General features: G+C 47.8%; 1 protein-coding gene across 1 annotated transcript in view; it reads left to right on the forward strand.

Annotated features, from left to right (window-relative positions):
* The window catches only part of LOC121837463 (integrator complex subunit 4-like), a 37,597-nt gene extending 20,679 nt beyond the window's left edge, over window positions 1–16,918 (forward strand). Inside the window, exons 4-9 of the mRNA XM_042293068.1 lie at window positions 498–665; window positions 3,436–3,575; window positions 10,225–10,345; window positions 10,419–10,490; window positions 12,711–12,885; window positions 16,653–16,918. Of these exons, the coding sequence (XP_042149002.1) occupies window positions 498–665; window positions 3,436–3,575; window positions 10,225–10,345; window positions 10,419–10,490; window positions 12,711–12,885; window positions 16,653–16,918 (942 nt within the window). The remainder of the gene's footprint in view (window positions 1–497; window positions 666–3,435; window positions 3,576–10,224; window positions 10,346–10,418; window positions 10,491–12,710; window positions 12,886–16,652) is intronic.
* Window positions 16,919–17,092: the final 174 nt, after the last annotated feature.

The raw sequence follows: 17,092 nt of genomic DNA on the forward strand, positions 1-17,092 counted from the left end.
TCGATTTTATTGCTTTTTCTTTTTGATACGTATGGCCTCCTATATAGGGGATAGACTGCGACATAAGTGCGAGAACCAGCCGCCAAAACTTGGAGACGCAGAAACGGTATTGGGATGGTTGCGCTTATCTGTAAACATTTTCCAAACTTCTTTTTGCAAGAACAATCTGTAAGTTTGTGAGCCCTTCTCGCCTATGGCTTACCCTCCTTTTGCAGTCCCTCTGTGCATTGTCCTGCTCCCACTGGGAGAGGAGGGTAACCTTGGAAAGTAGGGAGGAAGCCGGTTGTCTTCCTCAAATACAAAAAGAAAAGAGAGGTGGTTTGTTGTATTGCCGCTACCTGTTTGATGCTGCCTTCCTTTCTTACGGTGACCCGGCAGTGCATGGTCCTGGTGCGAAAGGCTTTTCCTTTATATGGGGGTGATGTACGGTGCCTTTTTTCCCTATATGGGAGTCGCGCAACAAAGTGTGGCCTCATGGGCGGTGGTGCCTTTTGCAGACGCTGAGTGACAGCAACCACAGGGTGAAGTGCAAGTGTCTGCGGCTGCTGAGCGACCTCCTGCCGACGGACGAGCGGCCCGAGGCGGCCTCGGGGCTGCTGTCCACCCTGAGCGACTTCAGCAACAACCAGGACCCCCGGGTCAGGACGGAGGCCTTCTGCGCAATGGTACGGCTTCCCTCTTTGAAAGTGCTCCCTCGGTTCCTGCCTCCGTCTCTGGCCTGGATGCGGCAGGTACAGCTGCTGCTGGTGCAGCTTGGCAGTGGCTTCGCTAGCTAGAACGCCGCTCCTGCTTTTTGCCGGGACCCCTGGCACCCACCGCCAGAACTGCCACATCCGACAACGTACCACGCCGGGTTGCAACTATTGCCGTTTTGGGGCCACTTTTGACTCGTGGGCGGGATGGGAAGCTAAACGCACCGTTCAAGACGCCTTCCACTCGTAGGTGTGACCGGACTACTGCCCGGAAGATTTTCTTCGGTTTTTGCGAGCTTCAAATTGTCAACGAGTGGCATCGAAATCTTTTTTGATGACGAGACACTTCCTGCTGGCTGGCCTCGGGGTGCAACATACCAAATTTTTCGATTTCAAGTTTGAATATTTGTTGGTGCCTATGACAGAGGCCTTCACAGTGTCTGGTCTACGAGTGAGCTTAACATACCTTTTTAAATTTGGAGTAATCTCTCGGAAAGCCTTCTGAAGACTTAATTTGCACTTTATGCCGGCTGTTGCTATCAGTCGTCGTGAGGCTCATGCGTAACGGCTTTCGCAAACTGCGGAGGACAGAGAGATGCGTGAAGAAGGTAAACGCTTCGGCATGGTTTAGGGGCCAAAAGCTTATGCCAATGAATTTTGAATGTACCAAAAAAGATTTTCAGAAACGGTAAATGTAAGAAAGTAAAGCATAAAAAAAAGCTTTCAGCCTTTCCACTCTCGTGAAGAAGGAAGACCAGCGAAGCTGTACTGTGGTGGAAATGAAGTATATATAAATGTAAGGATTAAGGTGTGATTGGGTAATTGGTTATGTGACAACTGTACTGTCCCCGGTTGTCTTTGTTATACCACGTCAACCGCCGAAGGCTAGAGAACGGGAGTCAAGGCGCCAGTAGTCGTTCCTCCACCACGTTCAACCTCAGTAGGTGCTCCGGTACGGGTGGGTACTTGTAGCCGTTCACGGTCGCGAACCGGGGCACCGCGCCTTTGAGCAGGGAATCTCAGCACGTTCTGCACGCCGGTTCTTTGTGACGTCCGCTGACTCAATACATTGCCGCAACGCGCACGCGTTCGTTTCCCGCTTCTCGTCCGACACGCTGCCGATCATGGATACGTCTCCGGCGAACCAGAGTCGGTCGCACATGGCGCACGTGACGCCAAACGGGTTCTCCACGAACTCCCTCCGGAACCTCGCCGTCGCACCCGGGAACTGCACAGCCGGCGTGGAGTGCACTCGTCGCCGGGCCTCGCGCTTGCGCTTGGCCTCCGTGGCACGATTATCGTCCGTGGCGTTGACCCGTCGGCGCCGTTTACATCACTGTTCTTGGCGGCGGCTTTCCAGTCGAGCGATGTGCTCTTCTTTCGCAAGGGGGTCTGAAGCGGTGGACACAGTGGAAGTCGAGGTGACAGTGGCTTCGCGTCGGCTGTGGACCCATTCGCGCTGCTGCGTACATCGCCACTCCTTCCGCACCCAGTCTTCTTTCCCCGAAAGGGCACGCGGCCGATCCATCCTGACTCCAAACCGAAGCTGATAAGAGCGTAGGAAACAGCGTGCAGTGCTGTTTCCTACGCTCTTACGATAAGAGCGCAGAAACAGCGGAAACAGCGGCCGCGCACCCTTTTGGAGGAAGAAGACTGGGGAGTGGCGACGTACGCAGCAGCGTGAATGGGGCCGCAACCGCCGCGAAGCCGCTGTCACCTCGACTTCCGCCGCGTCGAGCGCTTCAGATTCCCTTGCCAAAGAAAAGCACATCGCTCGCCTGGAAAGCCTCCGCCGAGAACAGAACCAGCAATGTAAACGGCGCCGGCGGGCCAACGCCACGGACGACGATCGTGTCACGGGGGCCAAGCGCAAGCGCGAGGCCCGGCAACGACTGCACTCCACGCCGGCTGATTAGTTCCCGGGCGCGACGGCGAGGATCCGGTGGGAGTTCGTAGATTACCCGTATGGCGTCACGTGCGCCGCGTGCACTTCATGGGACTCTGCTTCGCCGGAGACGTATCCACGATCGGTGGCGTGTCGGACAAGAAGAAACAGGAAACGGGCACGTGCGCGTTGCGGCAGTGTATAGAGTACAGCTCCTCTGATCCTCCTTCTTCACAAGAGTGGAAAGGCTGAACATTTTTTTATTTCAAGAGCCCAATAACAGTTGAAGCCTACACATTGGTGCACTCATTGGTAACGATACATATTAAAATACTAACAAGAAAGGTTGCATCATTTCACATTTCTTTTGACAAAAGAAGAAACTATGCAAGAATTGAATAGTTACAAAGTGTAAACATTATTTCAGTATGTGATGCGAGCACTCATTAAATTGAGGTAAGTTAGGGTTGAAAATGTCATCTGATTCCAAATAATTAAAATTGTAGAAATAATAAAATAAGACTATAGGATCCATGAAGCTAAATATGTAAATCTTGATTTTGTAAGTGTCATACTCAGATTACTGAATTGATTTGTACATGGCGTAATTAGCTTTCTGTCAACCGCAAAAATTAAATTGTCTACTTTATATTGGCCATGCATCTCGCCTCTCTCTGGATTGGTTGGACTCTGTGCTAGAGCGTAGACCTTCCACTCGGTGGCTGGTCCATTCTTTAACAAGATCACGCTCGGAAAGGTTGGGCATGTTTGGAGCGTGTTTGCTTTCTTCATATGTCTGCAGGCGGTTTTTGTATGTTAGCGGCGTAACTGTGGCTTCATGGGGACATTTGTTTACAGCTGCGCCTCCACAGCCGTGGACTGAGGCTGGACCTGTCCCTGTACGAGCACGTCACGTCTGCACTGGACGATGACTACGAGAGCGTTCGCATAGCGGCCCTCAAGCTCTTGGAAGTCCTGAGCCACATCTACAGTGACCAGTAAGTTTCACGGACGAGGTCGTGAGGCAGCTTAGTCTCGTTGATGGTCCATGTCAGAGAAGAATGAGCATTTGTTACACCCTGAGGGGGGCATTTTTGTGACGCTGGAAAAACGGACCATCAACCAACGGGTTTGTGCGTTTCTCCAAGTCGGCACGCTGCATTTCCCACGAGTGCATTGCAGACAGCACACTGTATGCATGGTCCCAATATTCGTACAGTTGACTTTCGGTAATTCCAAGGTCATGAAGACAGTGATTCACTTCAAATTACCCTAATATCCCGAGTCCAGGCCTGAAATTTATAAAGAAAGCAAGGTAAGCAAGTAAAAAAGTCCTTTCTTTTATGTGTGAGTTATCATTTTATACGCGAAATGCACGCGAAACAATGTTTTACTATCGCCAAGTCCGTTGCTTGCATGCGTGCGATGAACACTGCTGATCAGCATACAGCGTGAACGCTTGTTCCATGAGAGCACGTTTCCAAAACCACAATGATTCCTTTGTTAGACTTCATAGTCTTCGCCGATCTGTAAAGAAAATATAGTAAAAAAAGGAATCTAGCAAGCAATAAAAACAAAAAAAACAAGCAGGCACAACGAGCGAGTGAAAGAAGCTTCGAGAGCAATGGTGGGGAACTAGTGTGTTGGCACGATTCTAACGCACCCCCAATTCTAGTGCTCAGATAGATGTAGCTCCCAGATATTTAAAAAGAAAATTGCTGCCGATTCTACCATGCAGGTAAAACAATGAAGGTTGAACAGATACCTCACAGAACAGATTTTATGAAACTTGTGCCGATACAAAAAAAATATTGTGCTTTAGTCGCCGTTGTTGGAGTCCAACGATGGTTCTTCGCTGTCCACAGAGGTCATACATGCTTTGGCCTAAAGCGTTTTAGATGCCGCGCTTCTTGCGCTTGTACGACTGCGTGACCGTCGCTCTGGGAGGGTAGTTTTCCAAACAATTTTGCGAGGTTATCAGGTCGCTGGAATTGCGAGCCCACGCAGTGCTGCTCCGTTGTCTTCTTTTCCCGCCAGCGTGATGGTCAAAGCCTCCTAGTCAAATTTTTGTTTTGTTTTCCATCTTAACGACAGGCAGAAGTCTGTAGACGTAAGAGAATGCATTTGATACGAATACCGAAATGAAATACATATGACATAAACAAACGTCACGATGGCGGTGGAGCTAACCACCTCGTACCGAGTATAGCATTTTTCTTTTGGAGTGATGGGTTTTTTGGTTTCGATTGCAACACTAATGTATTTTTGGGCGCCCCTATTCTGGCGAAAAGACTGCGCATTAGATTTGTGCAAACACGGCAGGAAAAGCCGACGATGGTGTGGGTCAAGTCGGGCGCCTTGAGGAATCGCGAGGAGCAGACTCTTGCGCAACTTTCTGGTTTGGTGGGTACCTATGCGTTCCCGTTCTATCAACGTGGGTTGAGGCGGCGTTCCTACGTCGAGGACACCACGGTAACGCAGAGCTTGAAATGGGACTCTTGAGAAACAATTGTGTTCTGGCCATTCTTTATTTGCCCATTGCCTATGTCCCAAACATCGCACGACACTACCAACCACGGTCGGGACGTTCCGGGAGAAGGACCGGGTACTCGCGGTGCCCTTATTTCGGTGGAGATGGACTCAAAGGAGTTGCTTTCAGCTATGAACAAAGGAAAACATCTTTGACCTCACATTCCGCAGTTGCGCTCCAGGATATTGGATTTTTGTTGACCTCGCAATCACCGGATGGGTTACTGCTGGTGTTATCATTTCGATTCTTTTTTGTACTTTCGAACCTGCTTTTTGTAAACAAAACAAAGCTTCACTCTCTTATCTCCACAGTTTTCTTTTCGCACGAATGTACTTTGACTTTGGAGTTACAGAAATTGGTAGGATATGCGTAAACAAAGTAAAGTTGCTTTCTCTCTTTCGTTTTACTTTGTCAGGGACGTTCTCCTTTATTCTTTATTCAAAGATTACTTGGCATTGCCCGGAAGCGTAATTGGGGAGGTTACAGTTTAAAAAAAAATGTATATATATCTGCATCTGTAGAGCACACTTGGTCTTCAGTCACCCTATTCCACTCTGCAAAGGCTTTAACAAAAAAAAGAATTCACATACATGTTTGTCCTGGCGTGGTACTCTCTTACCGTACGCTCCGCGGTACCGACATTCGGGGACAATGAATGTTAGCAGATCACGGGGACAGTTGGGGTATTGTTAAGTGTGGGCAATTGCTGTTGGCAATCAAACCGTTTGAGCACGAAAAAAACGAGAATACAGAGAGAGGGACTAGACAAACACATTGGTGACTAGCAGCTGACTTTTATCTTATCTTCTTACCAGCCTAGGCACTTTCTTCTTTTTCCTACGGCACATTAAACGCGATTCAAGAAACGTTTTGTTTACCACTCAGCGGGATGTGGCAAACTGCAAATATTGTCATTCTTTTTTGTGAACCATAATCGAGGAGGTGCTCACGCAATCTTCTCCTGTTTCTTCAATGGCCAAGGAGTTCCTGTTCCAATGAAGGACGGTTATGTTGGTGAGCTCTGCATCACATCCGCAGGTCATCCACAGGTCACCGACGCTGCGTGCTTCCTTGTTTAATCGTTTGTACATTGGCCAGTTTGTCCGATGTAGCTCTTCCCGCAAGAGAGGCGAATATCATAAACGACCTTCGTTTTGCATGGGGCGTAGTGTGTTTTATGGGTCGTGTCACATATCCTCCATTGATCACATTCTTTGTTGACCCTGCGCATATGGAGTAAGCCTTGTTCGGTGTTGAACAAACAACCTGAATCTCTTGCCTGCCTGCAATCTTTTTTAGCCTGTGGGTCACTCCATGGATGTAGGGCACAACCACGATTTGGCATCACGTTGGTGAATTCACCGCTTTCTCGCCGCTTGCTTCTCTATGTTTCAGTTTCTTGGAGATGCTCTCACACACGCCTCCCAGGGGAGCACTCGGGTAACCAGAGTCGCGTAGTCGGGCAATCTTTTTTTTAAGATTTGTATCAACTTGATGATGGCAGGACTTGCTTAGTGCAGAAACAAGAGCAGTAGTGGCAATGCTTTTGATGGTCTTCGTATGACCTGGCTCGTAAGGATGATCAGGGTTTGTACCACCAACAGACGTGACTTGCTTTGAACTCAAAAAGGAGGTCCAGGATCTTGATTGATGTATTCAGTGGTTTTCCGTAAGTAAAAAAAATTATGGGCAACTTTTTTGGAAACGGGTCAAAACCCTTTCTGTACATCCGTTCCCCGGATTTTCCACCTCAGTGTCGCATAGCACTAAATAGTCATCAACATACCTAAAGATGGCTTTCACCCGTGCGTCATTCAGGTTCTCTTGAAAGTTCCTGCCGGATGCTGCAAGGAACAAATCGCAAAGATAAGGGGCGACCTGAGAGCCAATACACACGCCACATTTTTTTGCACAAAGTGTTGCCCTTGATGGGCCACCACTGTCGCTGCTAGGTATACACTGAATAGTTCCAGGAAGGTGTCAACAGTAATCCCATGTTGTTGTTCCTTGCTCTTCAATGGCTGCTCGAAGAATCAGCAAAAGGCCTGTGTGTGGTACTGAGTAACACGTATGCTGGATGCTGACTGACAAGCCAGAGACTACACCAGATCCATGCTCCTTTAGATAACCAATAAGTTGTTCTAAATTTTGGATCCTGTAAGGATCGTTGCACTGTACCAGGGGCGGCTGTTTCACTGAAAAGGACGACACATGGGCCTGTTATGGTGCCCTTTCCAATACAATAACCCAAAAAGGTGCACCGTCCTTGTGCGTCTCCACTGAGAAAAACACCTCGAGGTGTCCCATTTTCGTCTTTGATTTTTGTACACAGACTGTTTAGGTGGTCTCTCTCAAGTAGCCCCACAATGGCCTGTTTACATCCTTTGCTTAGTTTTTGTTCGACACTAATAAAGTTTTTGGTCATGGCTGCCATGGCCTTGTCTCCATACCTTCCCAAATCCAGCGCAACAAACCCCCTAAGGCTGTGAAATGCTGTTAATGAATACTTTAGCGAGGCCAATAGAAAAAATTTCATACTCGGTCTAGGATGAACAAAAGGTCTCTCGAGTACTTAATTTATTTGAAGAAAACAGCCGGAGACAATATCGCTTTTCTTTTTACTGCATCATTACGGGGGGGCTTTCCAATTGGCAAATTTCAGAAAACATTAGTGTCCACAAAAATGAAACAGTGAGCACTAAACTTGCGAGTCGATCCGTTCATTGCGATTCAGCATCTCATCACAAAATGTAGGCAAATTAGATTGTCGACCCGCCTTGGCACAGTGTCTTTGTGCATTATTACATCTTTATGGAAACCAGTGTGAATCGTTGCGGCCATTGCAGCAATAGATAACGGAAATCCTCCTCCTGCATCAGTTATGTCGTCCCGCCGCAAAGCGCGATCGAACGACAAACGTGACCGGACAAAGATCTCAATAAAAAAAAATGTAAATTTAGGTTCATAGTACAACTGTATCTTTGGTTGTGTACCACAAGGAAGACATTTGTGTTCCAAAATTAAGCGAAAACAACATAATACACCAACACAGCCGCAAGCGCGCTGAAAACAAAACCAACCAAATTGAAGCCACCAATGGCCCCGAGCATGTCAGCACCCTCTCTCCGCCGGTCAAATAGCTACACAGATGAAAAGGTCGATATATAATGATAGCATTATATATCGATGATTGTACGTACCAATAATTTTTTGTCTAATAGCTTCTGTTTCCTGTCCCAATTCTTATTTGCAACTTTACTCTTAGAGAATTTTTTTTAGACATACTGCAGATTTTGAACAGGCCCCTGCAGGTGTGGGGTACATATGAGCAAGAAAACTATACATATAAGAAAGAAGAAACACATGGTAACCATATATTGCTTATACAATGACATGTATATATATAAACGCCATCAGCCTAATAAACATTCCTTAATCAATGCCTAATATACAATACAAAATGCATGTACAAACACCAGGAAAGGACAACATTCAAAAGGTGTGATTCTCAAGAGCACCATTGAAGTCGGGGGCAAAACAAATGTCACGAGGGAGAACGTTTCAATCTAATAGTGCGTGGGAAAAAGGAATACTTAAAAATGTTAGTCCGAGTGAATATTGATACCAGGGAATACTGATGATGATGCCTAGTTTCCCTAGGTGATGATGGGGATAAGTATAGGCTTGGTTCAATGCGTAGTCTGTTATGATAAAGCAAAGACAAAAATTGTCTCACAATTTTTTGACGATGCTGGATTGATGATATATTGTTTGCCATCATTAATGAAGATGGGGAATCTAGCTATTATACTTTCCATAGATGAAGCAAAGAGTTCTCCTGTGACGCAACCTTGGTATTCGGGCCCCATACTATACCAGCATATTCTAACTTCAGTCAGACCAAGGAATTATATGCTTGCAATTTAACGGAAGGGGCAGCACTTCTAAGTTTCGGACGTAACAAGCCCAGTTTATGAGATGCGGAAGAACAGATGTTTTGAATGTGTTGTGACCAATGGAGATCGTGGGATATGGTTACATCGAGATATTTATATTCAGTCACATCCAATATTCCATTATTACAGCGGAGCTGTTAAGGGCTAGTTTCTTGAGGATCGTGTCCCCCGCAAAGAAATGTCGACACAAAACTCTGGTTGCCGCCGTCGCTCATAGATGGCGGTAGCTGTCCAGAGTGTTGTGTAGCCTCCCTAGTGTTGCGTTTGCCGGTTGTCCGCTTGCCGCCGCCGCTCATCGACCGCGGCAACATTTCTTCGGGGGAAGAAGCGCGGGAACGGAATGAGCGGCGAAGTGCGCAGCAGCTTTAATGGTTTCGTAACCGCCGCGAAGCCGCTATTGCCTTAATTAAGCTACACTGCGTCGAGCGCTTCAGATTCCCTTGCGAAAGAAGAGCAGATCGCTCGCCTGGAAAGTCACCATCGAGAACAGGAGCTACAGCTCCGCTGCTCTTCCTTCTTCAGCAAAGTGGAAAGGCTGAAAGTTTTCGTTTAATTAATAAATTAACTTCAGTGGCTTCACTTTTCTTGTTATATGTAAATGAACAGTTTTCGTATGTAGCATGTGCGTGCCAATAAAGGCTAGCTTCTGCAACGATAGATCTAAGTGCTATTTGGCATTGTACCACCGCACCCGACTGCGGCCGAAGCTGCCACGTACGACTTCTCAGGAGGTGTTTTGCAGCCGTAGTGCGGTGCTCAGAAGGCGACTGCGACCGGTGCACTTACCGCATTCTAAAAAACCTAGATTTCTGCCCGAGCACGTTGTACGAGTGCCGTCCCTGGCCACAATCCTGGCAGTGTCGCAGACTGCTGTAAGTCCTTCTCCGACTTGACAGTCAAAGAAAGTTTTGGCAGCTGGGAACCTGCGGTGCACGGGGACACTCATGTTCCGTATGGCGCCAGCCGCCGGGACGGCGACAGCACGAGGCGCCAGCTCTCGGGACGTCCTTCGTTTTTGGGAGCCCTTTCGATGCACGGGCAGAATGCACGCAGGTTGCAGACGCGTTCCAGGCACATTAGGCTCTGAACAGAGTGGGCCCTCGGCCGTTACCGAGGTCTGCGGAGTCACCGACGGGCAGATCTGGCATCCGTTTCTCGCAGCCTGGTGCGGGTCCGCAACAGCCAGGAGCAGATCCGGCTTGCCGACGACGCCTTTGCCAAGATCTGCCAGATGATCGGCGACCTCTCCATGAACGTCAGGATAGAGGCCGCCTCCCTCATGGCAAGTGGCCTCCCCCGCGCAACTTGCACCTCGACGGCTCTTCGAGGGGCGCGCTCAGCCCGACTCTTTGCAGGGCACGATGGACCACGTGAGCTCTCACTTCCTGGAGCAGACGCTCGACAAGAAGCTCATGTCCAATTTAAGGGTGAGGTCCCGTCTCGCGCATTTCGCGCACTTCACTGTCTGGGGAGTCCGTTGAAGGTCATGGTCGGGTTGCCAGGGTACTTTTATACGCTGACTAGCTGAGAGGAGCAGAAAGGAGCTTCCCTCGAACCGACTTCCTACCTTCGGTGATGCCTAGTCGTTATGTGCACCTTGAGCATGTGCACGAAGCCAGGTCACGGCGCGCGCTGGAGGTCAAGTGTCTGAAAGACGCGCCCCGCTGTTCTCATCTTGCCGGTGACTAGAACTGCGGAATATTTACTTATGCGCGGGAAAAGTTTTATCATGCCTCTTTGCACTCTAGCGACCTAGAGCTCTATATGGGCCCAGGTCAAACCGAAAGCCTGGATGGGCCGTCTAGCTTGTATTGTTCTCGAGCCTACGCGGGGCCCTAGTCGCGCTTCATCTCCCACTGCCGAGGCACCGCCGACGGTAGGAGATGTCCTCGTCCTCTTGAGATGCACTGTGCAACCTCAAAACCCCCGATAATCCATAGCGAAGTACCGTCAACCTCGCAAGGGATTTCAACGGGACTGAACACTCGCATACAAAAAAACTACACGCATCTTCCATAGAAAGAACATCATAGTAGATCGTTTGCATATATATCCTTAAGGGGAAAACTAATTAGACAGGAAAAGTAAAACATACGAATATACAGTCTAAGCTCGTTATAACAGACATTGATTTTGACCAAGATTTCAATCTGTTATAAAAGGAGTATGTTGTATGCAGATATGAAGTTGAGTCAATGGTGCATAGAGAAAAACCAACCGAACTTCACAAATTGGTATGTTATATCCAAATGTCTGTTGTAAAAAGGTCTGTTGAATGAGCTTAGACTGTAACACTTATTACGCAAACACACGACGGCTTTTCGCGTGCGGTGCGGTAAAGCCACTTCCCAGAGAAGGAGCTTCCCAGATGCTTGCTCTGAAGGCAGCAACGTCAACACCCCTTACAAAAACGCACTGGAGCTAAGACAGAACCACAATTCGGGGATTCTCACCACTTCAAGTGAAAACTAAGTTTAAGTGTGGGAAGCTTAGTGCTCGCCTGCAACAATCTTTGACAGTGCTAAAGGGCCCCTGAAAAGAAATGAAATGCCTTTTATTAAGAATAATGGTGGGGACACACATGTCAAAAAATAAATTTTATGTGAAAGAAAATTTTTTTAGAGCAAAATTGACGGCGAGAGATTTATTTGAAATTCTGCGCGTGAAGTCATTCGCTCAACGAGATGGTAATTCACTTTTTCCACCTCAATGTGAAGGCGAAGCCGATTCACGTTTCCTTCACGCACCCGAAATGCCGAGAGAAAACAAGTGGAAAGGAGGTGACTACTGACTAAATCGCATCTCGCACTGTCAGTATTTCTCAAAAAAAAAACTTTTTTCGTGTAATATTAGTTTTTTTACATGTGTGTCGCAATTTAACTGTATAAAAAAATTTTTTTTCTTTTTAAGTTTTTTGTAAAGGGAGCAGTTCTGGGCCATGAATACCGCAATGTTCCTTGCTGCGCTTGCTTTTGTAGGCAACTGCTGGGCTGACATGTGCAACACATTGTTTGGTCACGAGGTTTCTTTTTCGCTGAGTCAAGCAGGTGCCTGCATTGTTACCTTGGGGAAGACACGGGCGTCGTTTATCGAATGTCGAGATGCCCAGTGGTCTGTTCGCTTGAAATCCTTGAACGATTTTTGACGGTGTTGGAGGGAGCGGTTCTGGGTCGTGAAAAGGGATATACTGGCATTTTACGCGAGATACATATAAATACAAACTACCTGGTGTAAAAGTTTGGTGGAAGTGAGGTTTTATCTCAACTGAAGTGTATGATCAATTTTTCAACCATTTTTTGAGTATCCGTCGTACATGTAAGTTACTCTGACCCGAGCCTTATTTCTAAATAAAGTGCTTTGCGTTCATTTTGCACCCTATCTGCTCTTATTACAAAAAGTAATAAGTGCTTCAGTATCAAGGACGAACTCGTATAGCGATGCCATCATTAATTTATTTGTTGGCGTCTGCTCCGAAGCAATATTTTGCCCGCCACAGAACCTGCTACCAAAGGTTCCATCACTAGGATAGCAAACTCTTTTGCGACGTCCTTTTTGGCCAATTTCTCGGTATCCACGAAGGGAACGGGATGCCCTCTCTGTCGGTGACACTGCTAAAGGGTCCGTCCGTGACCTGGTATGTGTTGCAGCGCAAGCGTTCGGCGCACGAGCGGCAGAAGGAGAGCTACGAGAGCGGGGAGTGGTCCTCGGGCCAGAAGTGGGCGGACGACGCCCCCCGGGAAGAGCTGGACGCCCAAAGTGTCAGCCTCATGGGCTCTGGGGCCTGCGGAGCCTTCGTCCACGGCCTGGAGGACGAGTTCCTTGGTGAGGGCCTTGCCGGCACTTTCGTCGTCTTCCTCCAAAGAAAAAATATTTGAAAATATGCGGATGAATTGACCGTACCGATCGAATGGGACAATAGTTACGAAAGACAAAATCTTTGGCGGCACCGGGATTCAAACTCTGGGTCTTTCAATATCTGGTCGGGCATGCTAACCCTTACACCACTCCGCCTTGACTTTTCGGCGCTTCCTATCTCTCTTATTAATGCACCGAAACAGAATGCATCCAGTCGGAGGTGTTCTGGAAGCATGTGCCATCTCACGAAATGCGGTACGAGCCAGTTGCGATCCAGGATCTCTCTCTCTGTTTGTCCCATCACGTGTACATGTATTGTGTCTTGCTTATGAGCTTTAGAAACACGGTATCGTCAGCTGCAAAAGTCAGGAGTCACGTTTTGAATATACCGTATTTACTCGCATAATGAACGCACTCGCGTAATGAACGCACCCCCCAAGTCGGCTCTCAAAATTTCGACTTTTTTTTTCACTCGCGTAATAAACGCACCCCCAACTCAGACGTCAAAATTTTGACCCCCTCCCCCCACGCGCGCTAAATGAACGCACTTTTCTATCCTGGTGCAGCGAGGTCGCGAATGCATGGGCAGTGTGGGCGAACAAAACGCCTTGCAAAAGGCGTTAAAAAATTCGCAAAGATCCAAAGGAAGCAAGAAAAAAAAAAAACATGGAGAGGAGCTTTTTCTTTTTTTTTGCACAGCACAGTTTGGACTTTAGGGTTCGCGCGCCGCCGCGCGCAAGGAGGTAAGAAAGAGAAGCGCTCTAAGCGAACGAAACAGCTTGCAAAAGGCGGCAAAAAGAAAAAAAAAAAAAAGACCCACGGAATTAAAAGAAAACAAAAACACAGAAGAGCTTTTTTTTTCCCTTTTTTTTTTTTGCACAGCGCAGTTTGGTTACGGGGGATCGCGCGCAAGGAGGTAAGAGGAGCGGAGAAGCCCTCTAAGCAAACGAAACAGCTTGCGAAAGGCGGCAAAGAAAGAAGAAAAAAAAAAAAAAAACCCACGGAACTAAAAAAAAAAAAAAAAAAAAGAGGAGCTTTTTTTTCTTCTTTTTTTTTTTTTTCTTTTTGCACAGCGCAGTTTGGTTACGGGGGGGGGGGGGGGGGGGGGGGGAAGGGGGAAGGGAAGGGGGGTCATGCGTCGCGCGCCGCACGCGAGGAGATAAGAAAGGTAAGGGGAGAGCCCTTGTCTAAGCAACTTCTTAGCAAACAGAACAGCTTGCAAAAGGCGGCAAAAAAAGAAAAAAAAAAAAAACCCAAGGAACTAAGGGGAAAAGAAAACAGAGGAGTTTTTTTTGTTTTTTTTTTGCGCAGCTTAGTTTGGTTACCTCCGGCACCCCGGCAAAGAGATAAGAAGTTACTTCGATTTTTCAGGATAAAAGGTGGGTTCATTATTATGCGAGTAAATACAGACGCAAAAATTTTACTTCGTGTAATGAATGATTTTTCGGAAAAAAAAGTACGTTCATTCTGCGAGTAAATACGGTATCGCGGGGCACTTTCATCATCTTGCACGGTCTTCAAAGAGGGAATATCTGAAGATTACCGATCAAATAGAATATATGCAGAATTGCACTCTATGAGAAATGCAGCAGACACTCGCTCCAGTCTTGACCTTCCTGGCACGCGACGCCGTGTCTAGTGTCGCCACATCCTTTCTTTGGGCACTTTCTTATTCTCATTGTTCTTTAAGCCATTGAAGCTGGCAAAGTCCTCCCAAGGCATCTCAGAGTCCTCTCTCTTCTGCGTCTTTTGTTCTCAAACATAATGAGATAAAACAGCGCAAAAATGTACAAAAGGAAGAGACAAACCGGCGGCGCCAAGGTTCCTCCAGAAATTGGTTATTTTGTCTGTTTATTTCTTCTGTTTTCTTTCACAGTTGCCTGGTGTGGCCGGCAGAGCTTGTGGCATAGGTGCTTGGTCAACTAGGCCAACTCTCTTCGACCTTGGCATGCTCAATTTTTTCGGATCGGAGTTAGCTTCAGTAAGAATACAATTTTACGCAGAAAGAATGCGGACGACAGCTTAGGCACTTTTGTATTGCCGCAACGAGTTCAAGTTAGGTTGCTTGCCGTCTTGAGTTTTTCTTGGTTTCCTGCAGGATGCAGCTGTTTTCTCACCAAATGAAACTAAGAAAATGACACGGACCTTGCGAGTTTATTATAGGTTCTCTAATAATCTGGGCTCGCCGACATTTGCTTCTGTGCTCCACCGTTCTGACGTGCCTGAAATGCATGGGAAAATGGCAGACTTTTCCTCTAAGTTTATTATGCGAGCTCTGTGCCAGGTACTTACATAAGCCTGGAATACCTCGACACCGACACTGCGTCGACAGTTAGAGCGTTGACCCTTTCGTCCATTCGCGAAAGTAGAAAGACGCCGACGAAAGGGACGGAACGTTAGGCGTAAGAGAGTAGGAGCGGAGTGAAGCTAGCCGAGAGGCCAGCGGTTGCTACGAGAAAAAGGGTACGAATGTGGAAGACGCCGAGTCTCCAAGTCAACCGGGGTAGTTTATCGAATTTGCCAAATACGTAGCGACGCAGAAAAGAGTCAACTTGACGTTCTGACTGACCAGACTTCCGACCTGTGAAGCACCCAAATTGCGAGGTCATTGAAGTAGCCCCTACAGTACAGAAGGTAAGTGGCAATGCCATGCAAGGTTACCAATTTTCTCGGACATGATAATGTAACGAGACAAACGATGCTTATATTGAGATGTTTGTCTCGTTTTTGCCTGAAATAACAGCTGATGGACAAACGTTCCTTGGCTGTTTTGCCCACAGAAATGCTTTCGCTGTAAACGAGGTGTCCACAATCTGAAGCAGACCGATCATGGCACTGTCCACTAAAAATTTTGGTTGCACGATAAAAAAACACATGATTAATTTCTTACATTTGGCCGGGTCATTCTTTTCATTGGTGCGAGATACAGAGCCACAAACTGTATAAAACGTTCTGGAGTCCCCGGCTATCGGATGTGCCCACTATGCGACAGAAATCTCGACACTTTAAGCCTCGAATCGCAGCTCACTCTATCGTGCGGGTCACTTGCGAAACTGCCTCGCAGATATGTGCAGTTTTTTGAGTGCGACGCTCTCGGGGCATTTCTTGGCAAGGAAAACGCTTAAGGCCTCTGACTGTCGGGAAATTTAGTCTGCCCGTAGATGTCGGCTAGTAATTTGGAGAAGACACTGCACTTGTCGGAGGAAACCTGCCAAGAAACATTTCTTTATCGCTCGTCTACGTTAATGTTTGCCTTTGGGAGACTTGTACATAAATAGCGCCAAGGGCAGACAAGTGCCCGAAGTAGATGGTACAGTCGTCATTCATGTCTAATATACCTAACCCACTAGCCTGCGTTAATATATTAGGAGAGCCCAATGGCGTTGTTCTAGCAAGTTGGCAGCCCCACCAATTTTGAGCGAACACTCGTAGAGCCCCCATTGGGAGCTCCAAACACTGTGTGCTTGCGGGGTGTCGCAATCCCCTCCAGTGCAGTCACTGACAATGTGGGAACGGCAGATAGGAGCGGTCCCAGCTCCAGCGCGAGCGTCTTACCCAATGCCCGGGTGCAGAGTGTAGTCGTTATTGATTGTTTTAGGACCTTTTCTGCCAGTTTGGTTGCTACAGCAGACACCCTGTGGTCTGTATGCTGCACGACCCGGTCGATGTGGCAGAGGCACTGTTTTCGTTTCCTTGGGCAGTTTGGGTCTGGAGCAAAGCGCTTGGCTTTGCAGAGGTGCGGTTGGCCACCCTGGACTCCTTGTGCAAGCTGGCGCTGAAGTTCCACTCCTTTGCGGCCCAGTCGCTGGACTTCATAGTGGACATGTTCAACGACGAGATTGAGGAGGTGCGCCTGAAGGCCATCCAGTGCCTGGGGCGCATCAGCAACCAGATCGTGCTCAGGGAGGACCAGCTCGAGACCATCCTGGCCGTGCTTGAGGTAGGCACAGGGACTTCCCGGGGCAACAACAGTCTCTTCGCCTGTGCGCTACTACTCTAGGTCGGCCTTTAACCCGTTGACTGCCACGCCCGAGCATTGGTGACACCCTAGCGGCTAGAAGAGAAACCTGTGGCGGCAGGTTCACTCGCCAACCTTCTCGAGTGAATTAGACATCAAAAACTGTCTAAAGACCAAGCCATGAAAATGGGCTTAAAGTCTCAAGTACTCGTTCCC

The sequence above is a fragment of the Ixodes scapularis genome, unplaced genomic scaffold (genome assembly GCF_016920785.2).
Source record: "Ixodes scapularis isolate PalLabHiFi unplaced genomic scaffold, ASM1692078v2 PGA_scaffold41__6_contigs__length_2269736, whole genome shotgun sequence".
Lineage (NCBI taxonomy): Eukaryota > Metazoa > Arthropoda > Arachnida > Ixodida > Ixodidae > Ixodes > Ixodes scapularis.